The 12720-nt window shown below is 52.4% G+C and overlaps 3 protein-coding genes across 3 annotated transcripts; 1 reads left to right on the top strand and 2 right to left on the bottom strand.

Moving 5' to 3' along the window:
- Positions 1–1061: 1061 nt before the first annotated feature.
- NEUTE1DRAFT_102485 (uncharacterized protein) lies at positions 1062–1874 on the top strand (the record flags this gene model as incomplete). Its single annotated transcript, XM_009854597.1, has 1 exon — positions 1062–1874. The coding sequence occupies one exon, from the start codon at positions 1062–1064 to the stop codon at positions 1872–1874; it is 813 nt and encodes a 270-aa protein (XP_009852899.1).
- A 2792-nt stretch (positions 1875–4666) lies between these two features.
- Positions 4667–6346, bottom strand: NEUTE1DRAFT_85068 (uncharacterized protein; the record flags this gene model as incomplete). Its single annotated transcript, XM_009854596.1, has 3 exons — positions 4667–5093; positions 5325–5564; positions 5757–6346. 3 exons carry the CDS (start codon positions 6344–6346, stop codon positions 4727–4729), a joined length of 1197 nt encoding a protein of 398 aa, XP_009852898.1.
- A 636-nt stretch (positions 6347–6982) lies between these two features.
- Positions 6983–11008, bottom strand: NEUTE1DRAFT_85065 (uncharacterized protein; the record flags this gene model as incomplete). Its single annotated transcript, XM_009854595.1, has 3 exons — positions 6983–7763; positions 7828–10771; positions 10869–11008. 3 exons carry the CDS (start codon positions 11006–11008, stop codon positions 7281–7283), a joined length of 3567 nt encoding a protein of 1188 aa, XP_009852897.1.
- Between the last annotated feature and the right edge of the window lie 1712 nt (positions 11009–12720).

The raw sequence follows: 12720 nt of genomic DNA, 5'->3' as shown, positions 1-12720 counted from the left end.
TCTATTGCGTCAACTCCCACAGCAGCAGAGCATGCGGAATCTGCGATCGAAAGCAAAATGAAACGAACAGAGAGGAAACTTAACCCAAATCAACCTGACCTGCAGCGACGACTAACTGTTCCAGGATGTATATAAAAGGCCTTCGAGTCCCCTTAATCCAGCTCAGATTTTCTTCCTTTGTCTTCACGCTTCATGGAACACTACATCCTGTGAATCTTACTTCGGACAACACTACACCAGACCAACCTTGGGATTTTGCAGATCTCCCTTCCTTCCCAAACTCGAGGTATCTTTTTCCTTTTTCTAGTTCTGTAAAGGACCCTGCGTCGTCAAGCTGCCCGTCACAGAAAATCAACCCGGTGACATTTTGATCGGAATTCTCCCTCTGTCCACCCTGACCAAAGGTAGAAAGAAGTAAGTAAGTTCCCATCCTCCCATTCTTCTTTGGCTGGCCTTAACACTTCTCATTCTTTTCAGATAACGACCTGGCTTCGAACCAGCCTGCCTGTATAAACTACCTACATACAAATCTAGGTACCTTGGAGCTTCGTCAGTCCCTCCTTCCCTCCGGGCTTTTTGAAGGCAATTCAGGCTTCCTTCTCTCCAATTACCGTACGAGAGACCACAACATACGCTGGTCTTCTACCCTTTGACTTCTCGAGCGGACAAAATCTCTCACATCATTACCTAGGTACTGTCGCTTTTACTGTCGCTTTACTTGACCCCTTCCTTCGACACAGTGTGAGAGACCTTCCACTCAGGTTGGTCTTCAGTCGTTCAACTCTCTTGCACCTGGCACAAGCTGGTGCTAAATTACCCCGGCATCTATCTACCTATCTCAGCTGGTCGGTGCAGGTCGCTTTCACCCTCATCGATCCCCATCAGATTCGGTAGGTCACTCTCCGGCCGTCTCCTTCACCCTTCTCAGGGTTGAAAATCACTTTTCCACCTCTTTGCTCCAAAGTTTTCACCGACATCGTCAGGACCTCCACGCCATCAACGCATCAACATTCGCTGACCTCTTGACCCGCCAACAGTTCCGCTTAGTCAAGGACAACAAGATGGACAGCCATCTCCACGAGCAGAGCGAGGAGGACATGGAAGAGTACCGCGTCATCCTATACGCCGGTCCTAGCAACGACCAATTTGGCCTGACTGCAGATGACGACCTCGAAGAGGATTTCAGAGGCGACCTCTCCGTTGAAGACGTTGAGGAGAGTGTGAGGCGGAGTCTTGAGCGTCGCTCGGCGCGAGAGGAGGAGGAAACAAGGGAGGAAGAGATGGAGAGGGCGACAGAGGAGACAGAGAGAGGCGGAGCTGCTCCCGCCCTCCACATAGAGTTTGAGCCCACTGACGTGAGCGTGTATGTGGGAGAACTCCTCCTTCGCTCTTTTCTCGCCGCAACCTTGGCCTGCCTCTCCGCCCTCCTCTCTACCCTACGCTTCTTTATTATCCTCCTCGTCGTCCTAACTCAATTTTTCGTTGGACCTTTCGTATACTACTTCATCCTTGCTCTCCGCTTCCTTTTCCTCTCTTCTGCTCAGCCACTAGAGACACCCGAACCACTCCCCATCCCGTTCGGCGCGGGCGAGGCCGATGACTTTCATGTGGATGGACCGGAGATGTTCTTTGAGCCCGCTCTCTTTGTGGAGCTGGAGCCTGTGCTTGCCCCTACCGAGGCGGCATCACTCGGGCCCGATATCCTTGTCGAGGAAGAGGTCAACATGGAGTGGATTCCATATCCCACTCCCCCTCCAACTTCTTCGGAGGCTTTTACCGCCACTTCAAGTTCTTCCTCGTCTGCCAGCACTACTCCGGGCTTGTCCACTTCTTCCTCCTCCACGCCCTTGACGTCGTTGATGTCTGAAGAATAGTACAGTCAGTGTTGAAAAGTGGTCCGCATACTTCAACCTACCTGGAAACAGGTACCTACCTTTTCACTCTTCATCCCCTGCTCCCAGCCAGAAACATCTTACCGTGGAAGAGGGGTTTGATCACTTTCTAGAGACCTAGGGGCGGGAGAGACAAGGCCAAGGACAGGATGAAAACTGATAGCGAGAAGATTTTGTTTACATTCTAACGCTGAACCTTGAGGTTTGGACGTTGGGCGATTCTATCTTATCTTTTATATTTTCTCTCATTTATTCGACATAATTGAGACGAAAAGCATAGCGGAACATGAGGCATAACAGGTACAATTCGAACGGGATGGTTGAAAAGCAAAACAAAAAGAACACCAACTAAGAGGAACGACGTGTCCATCAAGGACGAAGATGACCTGGCTTCATGCAGCAACAATAGCCCCAGTCTGGAGGTGAAATTCCCGGCCAATATCACACCGTCCAAACTTCGTCTCCCGAACAAGCGGCCACCCCTTTCCGAGACCCCCTTGGAGACACGTACCAGCAAGCCTGGCGACAACGTACCAGTAGCATCTCAAATTACCCAACGCCCCAATGAAGCGCATTCGGTGACTTCTCCCATGGGAGGAGAGAAGAACATCTGCCAACGATACAGCGGCACTCTTGCAGTCCGGTGGCCTGAACGGGAAGCGCAGCTATATCATTGGCAGATGTTCTTCTCTCCTCCTAAGGCCAAAGGCACTCGTTGCCGTCCTAACCAAACTAGACAGCCTCGTGCTGTGATTTTTACACACAATCGGGCACTCCGTTTTCAGCAGGCCAGGACACGGGATGTGGAAAAGTCGAGGACCATCTCCTCACTGCCTCGTTCAAATCGTACTTCCACCGCCATCCACACAAATTACAGAATTGTCCCATCACCAACTGCGACTACATCTACGTCGTCCCTGAGCCCAGCGACCATCCCAAACCAACAACAGAAAACATCACCTGTCCCCATTGTCTCATCGACATTTGTCTACGCTGCCACGAAGGCCACGCAGCCAGAGGCATGACCTGCCTCGAGTTCCAAGACGACCTAGCGCATGAAGCACACCAGAGCAAAGCATTCAGGACTGTCCCAAATGCTACCTACCCATTCAAGGTCTGGTACCCAAGGTAGTTTCTTCTTGAATTCGGTAAAGTGGAGGTCGACTTTCCAGTCGGGTATGTTAAAGAGAAGAACCCGTCTTGTCTGCGACGGATTCCGCTGCAACTATCTTATTCCTGCCCTATGCTGTATCGGGCTGTGACGGGCCGAATCCGGCTCATCACAGCCCAGTGTGCATAGGCCCAGGGGAGCGACCGGGCGGTGTTGATGGCTGACATGTCGTCCATCTTGGTGATTGAAGCCCTTGCGGGCCGCCATGAGGATGTTGTTGCTCGTGACTTGTGCAACGTTGTCGACGGACTTCAATGTTGTACCCAACTTCCGACAAGATGCCCTGGCGGTCCTCTTCGGACAGGACCATATATGCCGCCCGAGGGAGCTTTGGGCTGAATGCCGTCCCGGCCACATAGCGATATGGCAGTTCTTGTTGTTACGACGGCTACATATAACGAACTGGTCGTATTAGACATGGACCATGGCCCGGACCCATTGCAGTCGTCAGCAGAGTGACTGCCCCACCATCAAACCCAGACCCTACCGCAAGCACCACGGTCTGGCTGCACCTCCTTTAACTTGTTTGGGGGGCGCGGACCGGACCTGGCCTGTTGGGGGAGTAGGTTCATCGGCCGGTGGCCCCGGTGAACCCAAAGCCGGTTGTCGACAGCTGCTGTTCAGAAGCGCGGTGATTGGGGACAGTGGCCTGGCGAGGACACATGGGGGGACACTGCGACCTTTGCGACAAAGGGTAAGGTCTGTATCTAAACCAACCGATGGAGAACTGTGGGCGAAGAGCATGAGGTAGCATGTGCGATACAAAAGCGAAAAGCGTTCTTCTTCTTTTCTGTTCTTCTTCTTCTCCTATGGTCTTTTTCTTCTTTTCTGGTCTTCCATTCTCCTTTTTTTGTCCCTTTCTTTTCTTTATCTTTCGCATTTTTCTCCTTGAGTGTCCAGTATGGAAGAAACTGGAAGTCAAAAGCACAAGTATAGTGTGAGCAAGCGACTAACGAGCAAGCGAAAGGGAAAAGACATTTGTACTTACAGGACGGATACCCGGTGCCACTTACCTGTACGACACTAGATTATTGGGTTAACTGGTTGGAACGAGCAGAGGAAAGTAAGAAGATGGACGGATGGAGGACTGGAATTGGATGTATCTGCGGATTATTAGCATGTTTAGCTTCATGTTTGGTACATTGGCACTTGTGCAATGTACTACAGTAATGTGTTTGACGAGGTGTTGTTCACTTTTTTTCGGCACCATCGGACCAGTCCGGGAAGTCGGAGATGGGATGTCACAATCACACACCTGGCTGCGAATATTTACATTGTCGAGACGACGGTGAGGTAGTCCCAGTTAAGGGCATCACTAGATATATTATTAGACATGGATGGTCATACTTCACTTCCGAGAGAGAGAGAGAAAGAAGGGGGGATCAAGATAACTCAGTGACTCTATGACTTCATCAAGCAGAGAGCCGCTTTTACCGGGAATTGTGTAGAGTCGGGTGTTGACTATCAAGCTGGTGGATGATGTAGAGCGAGAGGTAGCTCAAGACTCCATCATCAAGTGTACCGTATCAACAATAACACGGGTACAGCTAAAATATAATTCATACCTACCTCTAATGACACCCCGGCTCCAGCTCCAAACCTCACTCAGACTCCAACTCCTGGTTCCCCCCACCGACGGACATGGCTATCCACCAACCTGAACTCAATCAACATCATCATCCCCACCGGTAGCCGCGCCAACACCTCCACCTCTCTTTGGACCCTCACCCTCACCCAAGGCAACACCCTCCAACTTGTTCTTGGCCTCTTCAACTGCCTTGTCCGCGTCAAACTTGTCGCCTCCATTCACGGCCCCTTTCTCTGCATAATTCACCTGCTCATCTTTCCCACCACCACTAGCCCTAGCAGTTGCTTTCAACGCCTCAGGCTTGAGCGTGCCGTCTTCGTTGATCATGTCGTTCGGGTAGAGGGTGAAGAGGATGACGAGGTAGGGTTTTTTGGTGAGGCGGTTACGGAGGACGTATCTTTTATTGTTAGTGTAAGCATGCATACCTAGAGGCAAACAGTATCTTTCTGACAGAAGAACAAAAGCATGAAAAAAAAAAGAGAGAGAGAGAGAATAAAAATAAGGAAATGGAAATGGAAGAAAACAAAAGAAAAATGAAGTGGAAAAAGAAAAGAGAAAAGAGGGAAAAGGGAAAAGGGGAAAAGGGAAAAAAAAAGGAAGAAGGAAGGAGAAAGGGAGGAGGAAGGGGGAAAAATTGAGAAGAAAAAAAAAAAAAAAAAAAAAAAAAACATACCTCAACCCAGTCTCCCCATCCCAATACCTCAACACATTAACCCCAAAACCCGGTAACTTGAGCTCGCACTTGCCGAAATCGATATACGGATTATAGAAATCCACCGCGTACGTGCGTCCATACTCCCACACCCACTTCTTTTTGGCGTCCTCCTTCAACGCCCACTTTTGGCGTTTCTTGGGATCGTTCCCGACTCCCGAGCCTTGAAGCACCTCTTCTCTCCACTGTTTACCCGATTTCCTCCCATTTCCTTTTTTCTGCTTCTCCTTCTTCTTCTCGTGGCCGTGTCCATGTCCATGTCCATGTTCATGTCCATGTTCATGTCCATGTCCTCCTGCATCCCCAGCTCCCGAGGCCTTGTCATTCTCGTCCCCGTCAACATCAGAATCGAGATCAGAATCGGCGGCATCGAGATCAGATTCCAAATCGGACGCCCCCTCCTCCACCCACAACCCCCCCTTACTCTCATCTTCCTCCCCCCTGCCCACCCTAACAGCATTAAAACTCGACAGCGCCGGCCCATACAAATACGGCTGGTCCGCATACGCATCCCCTTCTAGTCCTGGGTCGATCCACCACTTGAGGATGTTCATTGCCGTGTTGACGCCCGGTGGGAGGTAGTTACGGATCGGATGGTCAAAGTCGTTGCCGAATTGGAGGTCTGTTGCTGGGATTCCTTTTTCTTTTTCGTTCCCATCCCCCTTAGCAGGTTCAGTCGACGTCCCCGGCCGCCGCGGCCTAAATCTCAACCCGATACTATACTGATCCCTATTATACCTATGCGGTTCCCGGTCGAAATAGGGGGAAGTAGAAGGGGAATTCCTAGGTAAGCCGCGGTGAAAGTTTTGGATGCGCACGGTGAGGTCGATGTCCATCCCTGCTTCCGTGGTTGAAGAAGAAGGAGAAGATATGTGGGTTAGGTGAGGGGAGTTGATGGGAATTTCGACATGGGTGGAGAGGTCGTAGGTTGGACCGGCTGTCACGCGGAGGGTGTAGTCTTGTGGGGTTCGGGGGGGTGGCATGGTTGCGATTTGGTCGGGTGTTGTTGTTGGGTATCAATGTTCGCGGTGTTGTTTTGTCGTTGTTATTGTTGTTGATATGGTGGGGGTGTTGTAGTTGTAGTTGCTCTTCTGGTTTATGAGTCTGACTGATGACTGATTGACTGACTAACCGGCAGGTAGATACAAAGACCAGGACTGAATATCCGAGTGTAGTAGTGTAAGATGAACAAAATCAATAGCTGGATGAAACGAAAAGAAGAGAGAAAATATCGGAGGTGGAAAGACTACCATGTAAAGTGGAGTGAACTTGTTTAGCTGAAATTTATCAGTTTCAGATAGTATGTAACGAAGGAGGTACCGTCAAAGACAAAGACAAACAAACACATGAAAAACAATCAACGACGTCGTCATTGCTGCCAAGAAATCCAAGTCGTCCCACAGGCATCTGGACCTGGACTGGTCGATGACGTCGCGTGCCCCGGGGGAGATCCGCTGGTAGGGCTCTTGCATGTGATTCAGAGACGGATGCTAGAATCTTAACAGAGAGAGTGTAGAATAGTTACAAGACAAGTTAGTGAAGTAACTTATTGATTCATGTTTGGATAACCGAGTTTCCAGACAATGGTCACAAATCACACTTCGCGATATGTATCAGTCCTCAAGTAATATATACATTCCGAAGTAGTGTATTCGCTGATTTCTAGTATCGCTGATAATGGGCCTTGGTGCAAGATACTCCCTACTGTACATGCTTAACTTGGAATGTAAACACCACCCGGGGCTTCTTCTATTAAACCATCACCATTCATCTCATTTTCCATCGCTTTCTTTCACCACCATGGCACCAGCCAGACACAAAACACCCCGACATGACTTCAGTGCCCGTCTATTCATTCTCTTCACCCTTCATTTCACCCCCATCTATTTACTACTTCTTTGGCTTCCGCTTAGACCTCTATTCTTCATCATCCGCCTCCGCATCAGTAAAGTACTCAAACTCCGCCGGCGTCGGCGCCTCCTCATCACCCTCGGCATCTTCATCAACAGCATTCAACACCGCAGCAGCAGCAGCCGCACCAGCACCGCTACCAGCCGTAGCACCTGCTCCAGTTCCACTTCCCGCCGCAGCACCCCCAGAACCGCGAGCTCTGCTCTCCCCGAGTCCTGCAGAAGCATCCTGCTCCATACGCTGGCCAAGCTGCAGCAGCTCGCTGAGTTCCCGCATGCTGGACCGGTTGAAAGCGCCCGTTCCTTGGAGCTGGCTAAGGAGGGATTGCGCCGCCCCGCCAGAGAGACGGGGGGTTCCGTCGCTGGCACCCGAAGCACCGGCGCCGGCAACAGGGGCGCGCTCCGTGGTTACCTTGTTGAGCTTTTCCTCTACAAGGGACTTGGCCTCCGAAGGTTGAGTGTCGAAGAGGAGGAGGGGACCACCGGTAGGCTAGAAGCAAAATTAGTTAGTACAGAGGATATGAGTTAGGTAGATTAAGTTCAGGGCAACTCACCTTCTTGACTGGCTTGTAACGCCCAGCCGGGAAGCTAATGTACTTGAGCTGGCCAGGCAGGATACGAGACATGTTTTCAATCTCGTAGCCAACCTTCTCCTTCTCCGCCTTCTTCTTGGCGTCGGTGGCGCCAGTTGCCTCCTTCTCGCCAGACTCACCCTCCTTCTTCTCCTTGGACTCTTCAGGCTTAGCGGCGGCCTTCTTATCGTCGTCGATATCCATCTTGTCCTCGGCAGCAGGTTGGGAAGCTGTCTTGGAAACAGCCGGCGTGTCAATATCCATGCTCTCACGACGCTGCGCCTTCTCCTTCTTTTGGGCGCGGCGCTTGGCCTGCGCCGTGGTAGACAGAACCGCAGTCGTGACCAAGGCGGGTCCCTCCTCCACCTTGACCTCCTGCTCCGGTGGGTAGTCGAACAAGCTGGGACGGGTAGCGCAGTGGAACTTGACGTTGGGGATGGCCAGATCACTGTCAAGACCAATGATGGACGTGGGCACAAAGCTAAGAGACAAAAAGTGGGTAAAGGGGAACCAGTACCAGTACTGGGTAAACACAGCCATACCCACGATGCCCGCCATGTTGAGGTTGCCCGTCTGGGTTTGAAGACCAATGGTGCAGTTGCGGCCACCGGCATCAATGATACCAAGGGCAAGCGCGGCACCAAACTTGGTCATCTGCTCCTCGTGACGGTCACTAACCACCTTCTTGAGCGTCTTCCGGATGGCCGCAACCTTGGGGTTCATAACCTCGTTCTGCTGAACCAAGATCATGGACAGAGCAATGAGCGCACCCTGGCGGACAAAGTCGGTAGGGTCCTTCATCATGGGCTCGAGCAGGTCAATCGCTTCGTCCAAACCGGTTCCGGCGCACGCGATACCGAGGGCCATGGCCGAACCGTAGCGCACATGCGGGTTGTAAGACTCGGCGAGCAACTCGACCATGCGAGGTACGCTGCCGGGCTTGCGGAAGAGAATAAAGCCCAAGCTCATGACGGCAACACGGCGGACGTCGTCGTTCACGTCGCTGACGGCAAGGTGAAGCAGCTTGCGGATGGCCTTGTTGCTGCCAGTACCGCAGTAGGCCATGGCGAGCGTGAGAACACCACCATAGCGGAGGATGGGGTCGGGGTTCGCAAGGAGAAGCTGGATCGTCCTGTCGGCACCCTCCTGCTGTCCAAACATGATGAGAGCAATGCCCAAGGCGATACCCCGGACAATCTTCTCGTGCTGGGTCTCATGAGCGTACGTGAACATGGCATCGATAGTGGCGGCATGTCCAGTTCCCAACATGATCAAGCCCATAGCCGCACCAACGGCCTCACCGTTGAGGGCCGAGTCCGAGTAGAGAGCCTCCTTGAGATCCTCAATGATCTTTTGGTCGCCAGTGCCCATGCCGGCAATACCCAGACCCAAAGCGCCACCGTGCTGAATAACCTCCTGATCGGCGTCCTTGAACTGTTGGTGGAGGTAGTCCAGAGCATCAGCGCCGTGGTTGGCGTGAATCAGACCGTAAGCGTAAAGGGCGCCGGCCTGACTATAGACGGAACCCGTGCTGACGCCAGAGGGGCGGGGAAGGTAGGGCTCGAGGAGCTTGCGAGACTGGGTGACGTTGCCACGGTGCAGGACACCGAGCGCGGCAGTGGCCGTGAACTTGGACCAGTTGACGGCCCTTCCTAGCCACTCGAGGTTGTCTCTGAAGAATCTGTCGTTTGTCGTGCCAGCGTTCATAAAGGCATTGCAGAAGGTGACGGCGCTGTGGAAGATGGAGTTGCGACCGTCCAAGCTGTCGCGCACCTTGTTGAGGATGCTCATGTCGGCGTGGTTGTTGCGGTAGAGGAATTCGAGATTGAGCTTGATGACCTTGCTACCGTCGAGAATGGTGCGGATGTTCTTGTAGACCTTGGCCACCTCCTCGGGCAGTTCCTCCTCAGAGCTCTCCTGGCCTTCCAAAAGAGGCTCACGCTCCGCAGCCGCGTCGTTGCTTCCCTCGGCAGGCTTGGGCTTGGCTGGCTCGCCAGAAGGCAGAGCCTTGATGACCTTGCCCAAAAACTCTTGAGTGCTGTTGTCGTATAGATCAAAGGCGATTTGGTAGGCAATGGCGATGGAGTCCTGTTCGCCCTTGGCAACCAGCTGGCGGAGCATCCGGGACGCCTCCTCGTCCGAATCTAGATAGACCACGCACTTAGCGATGGCAAAGTAATCCGGGTTAGGAATGTCGTTTAGGAGATCGAGGATCAGGCGCAGAATCTCGGTGCGAAAGCCGCGTTCCTGGACAATGTCCATGCAGATGCTCAGGGCATAGTCCATCAGCTCCTCCGCCGGCCCCTGGCTGCCTTCCTGTACCTTGGTCTTGCCGGACTTGACATCTTGGTTGGCGCGCTTGATGACACGACGCAGAACATCCAGGTTCTTGGCCTCGACAGCAATGCCCACCACCTGTCTGTATTTGCCCTCCTTCAGGCAGCTCTCAAACAGGCGCTCAATGACGTTCTGGAGCGCAACCTGGGTGGCGGTGTCATGAACCTGGGCTATCGAGGCGGAGCGAGTCTCCTTGGTGGGCTGGAAGGTGGGATCCAGGATGGTGTTGTCGTCAGACGATGCGCGCGCAAGCAGGGACTTGGAGGGGACCGAAGACTGCGAGAAGGGCGTGGTGGGGGAGATCAGCGCCGAGCTATCGATGGCACGGCTGCCGAGATCGGTCTCGAGGGCGGGCAGGTCCTTCTTGGAAGGCGTGTGGTGGAGAGACGAGACGGCGATGTACTGGTCGATGCACTTGGAGATGATGGTCTCCTCGAACTCGCTGGGGGCGTCGAGCTTGAAGAGGGGACCGGCAGCCAGGGCAAAGGTCATGCTCTCGTTGTAGGCTTGGAGGTGGAAGTAGACCTTGGCGAGCACAAGGGCAGCGAGTTGGCGCTCGGGGAAGGTCTCGTCTTCGTAGAGGGCCTCACTGGAGAGGGAGACAGACAGACAGATTAGCTCGCGTGCCCAGCTGAGCTTACTAACCAACTGACTAGCTTGGTGTCGGGTATCAGGGAGCTACTCACATCTGGGTCAAGGCGCCAGCGACCTCGGTCCAAACGGTGTCGATATCATCGTTGAGGGTCTTGAGGGCGAAGACCTTGAGCTCGGGCTCCTCATCGGCGAGGAAGGCCAACACGCCGGTCGCGGTGACGAGGCCGGGCATCTTGGTGATGTTGATAGAAAAAGAAGTGGGATGGCGGCGAGCTTCGCGGTGGCGGTTTCTGGTTGTTGTTTAGATTTGGGTGTTTATTAATGTCGGGGTATTGTAGAAAACAGCCAGCGTCCTCGTGCGCCGCGTGGTGGTTGTGTAATGGGATGGGATATGGACGAGGCGATTTGGGTTGTTTGTTTGCTGAGGAGAGCGAGTGGAATCGAGATACGTTCCGTTGTTTTGTTGCCGTCAAGGTCGAGATACTAGTAGGTGCAGTGATGGCTTCAGTGGACAGCAGTGGGCAGCGATGGAGCTGGCGGGCGCTGGAATGAGAGGTTCTGGTTGGTTGGTTGGCTGGTAGGAGCCTGCCGACGGCATGTTCGCAGTGACGAACTGACGGCCGAGGGGAGCATCCACGTCAGGGAGCTCCTGCCTTGAGTGGGTCCATTGCTAGGCTGGATGTAACCAAGTACCTTGACTGTTGACCAATGAAAGAATGAACGGAAGGCGAGATTTTCCATTCGTTTGGACCCAACAGCTTCCACCTCAAGAGCGCACGAGCCATGACAGGCAGCTGAGCTCAACGAGACAGGCTCCAGTCACAGGCTGAAAGCATCCAACTGAACTGAAGCTTCATTGCTTCTCTCCGTCCAGTCCCAACTCAAAGACTCTCCAAAGTCTCAAGACAGTTCCAGTCAAGACTAGTGGAAGATAACTTGACCTCAACATAACACCAACAAGATAGAGATCTCCAATGGTAAGTATGTAGCGCTCCCAGCACAGTTGTTGAAGGAAACTGTACATAGCAATCTACTTGATTCATTTCCAGGAATACACACTGTCATCTATGTCATTGACTTCAAGTTGGATGGACTCAAGGTACAAAGGTACATACATATTCTACACTACTTGAACATGTGCCAGTGGAACAAGTCTGAATATCTCTGCCTGTTCCTGGACTACTCACCCTGGCTTCAACCTGTTTTCGGGCATCATCATGGACAGCCAAGTCTTTTCTGTGCTCTTTCTCCCTTTGTGATCCATATCAATTTCAACCTGATGGTCTTGAACCAACACGACAGGAGTGGATATATAGCCTCCACTAACACTTTTCCACCTTTTCTGTGTGACATAGAGATAGCAACGAAATCAGTGCTACACTACCTCTACACTACACTACTTATATCCTGACATGGTACTAGCGTTTGTTGCGCGGGACAATGTCATGATGATACTCTAGCCTCTATTTTTTTTCCCCTTCCTTTTTGTCCTTTTTTTTCCTTCTCCTGGTGCAACACTGCACGGTCATAAGCTTCAGTTGCCCGTGAACGGCCGTCTGCCCTCTCGTCATTTCTCACCACCAGTCGAGAGTTACCTATCATAATATTCAGCATCCCCACACATTCGCGACATGGGATAGGGAGCTATACTGTAGCTACCTTGTTGTTTATTCGACAATACACTCAATATCTCGTCTCTGTCACTCAGCTCCGACAACACCAGCATCAGCTCCCGCGACCATCATATTTCTCCAGACTGCGCCTTGGAATTATTCGACAAAGAAGGAACTCTCTTCATACAGTACTGCGAAATCGATTCCTTGTCCAAATTCCCACGACACCCAAGTTCCTTGTGCCGGCGACGGTCCACCATTCGCATCCCCAGACACGCAGTCACTACCTTACTGTCTCTCCTTGTTGCGACCCATCCAGACAGACAACCCA

Source organism: Neurospora tetrasperma (genome assembly GCF_000213175.1).
Source record: "Neurospora tetrasperma FGSC 2508 unplaced genomic scaffold NEUTE1scaffold_5, whole genome shotgun sequence".
Taxonomy (NCBI): Eukaryota; Fungi; Ascomycota; class Sordariomycetes; order Sordariales; family Sordariaceae; genus Neurospora; species Neurospora tetrasperma.
Note: the sequence above shows the minus strand (reverse complement) of the source record. Positions and strands in the feature narration are given on the sequence as shown.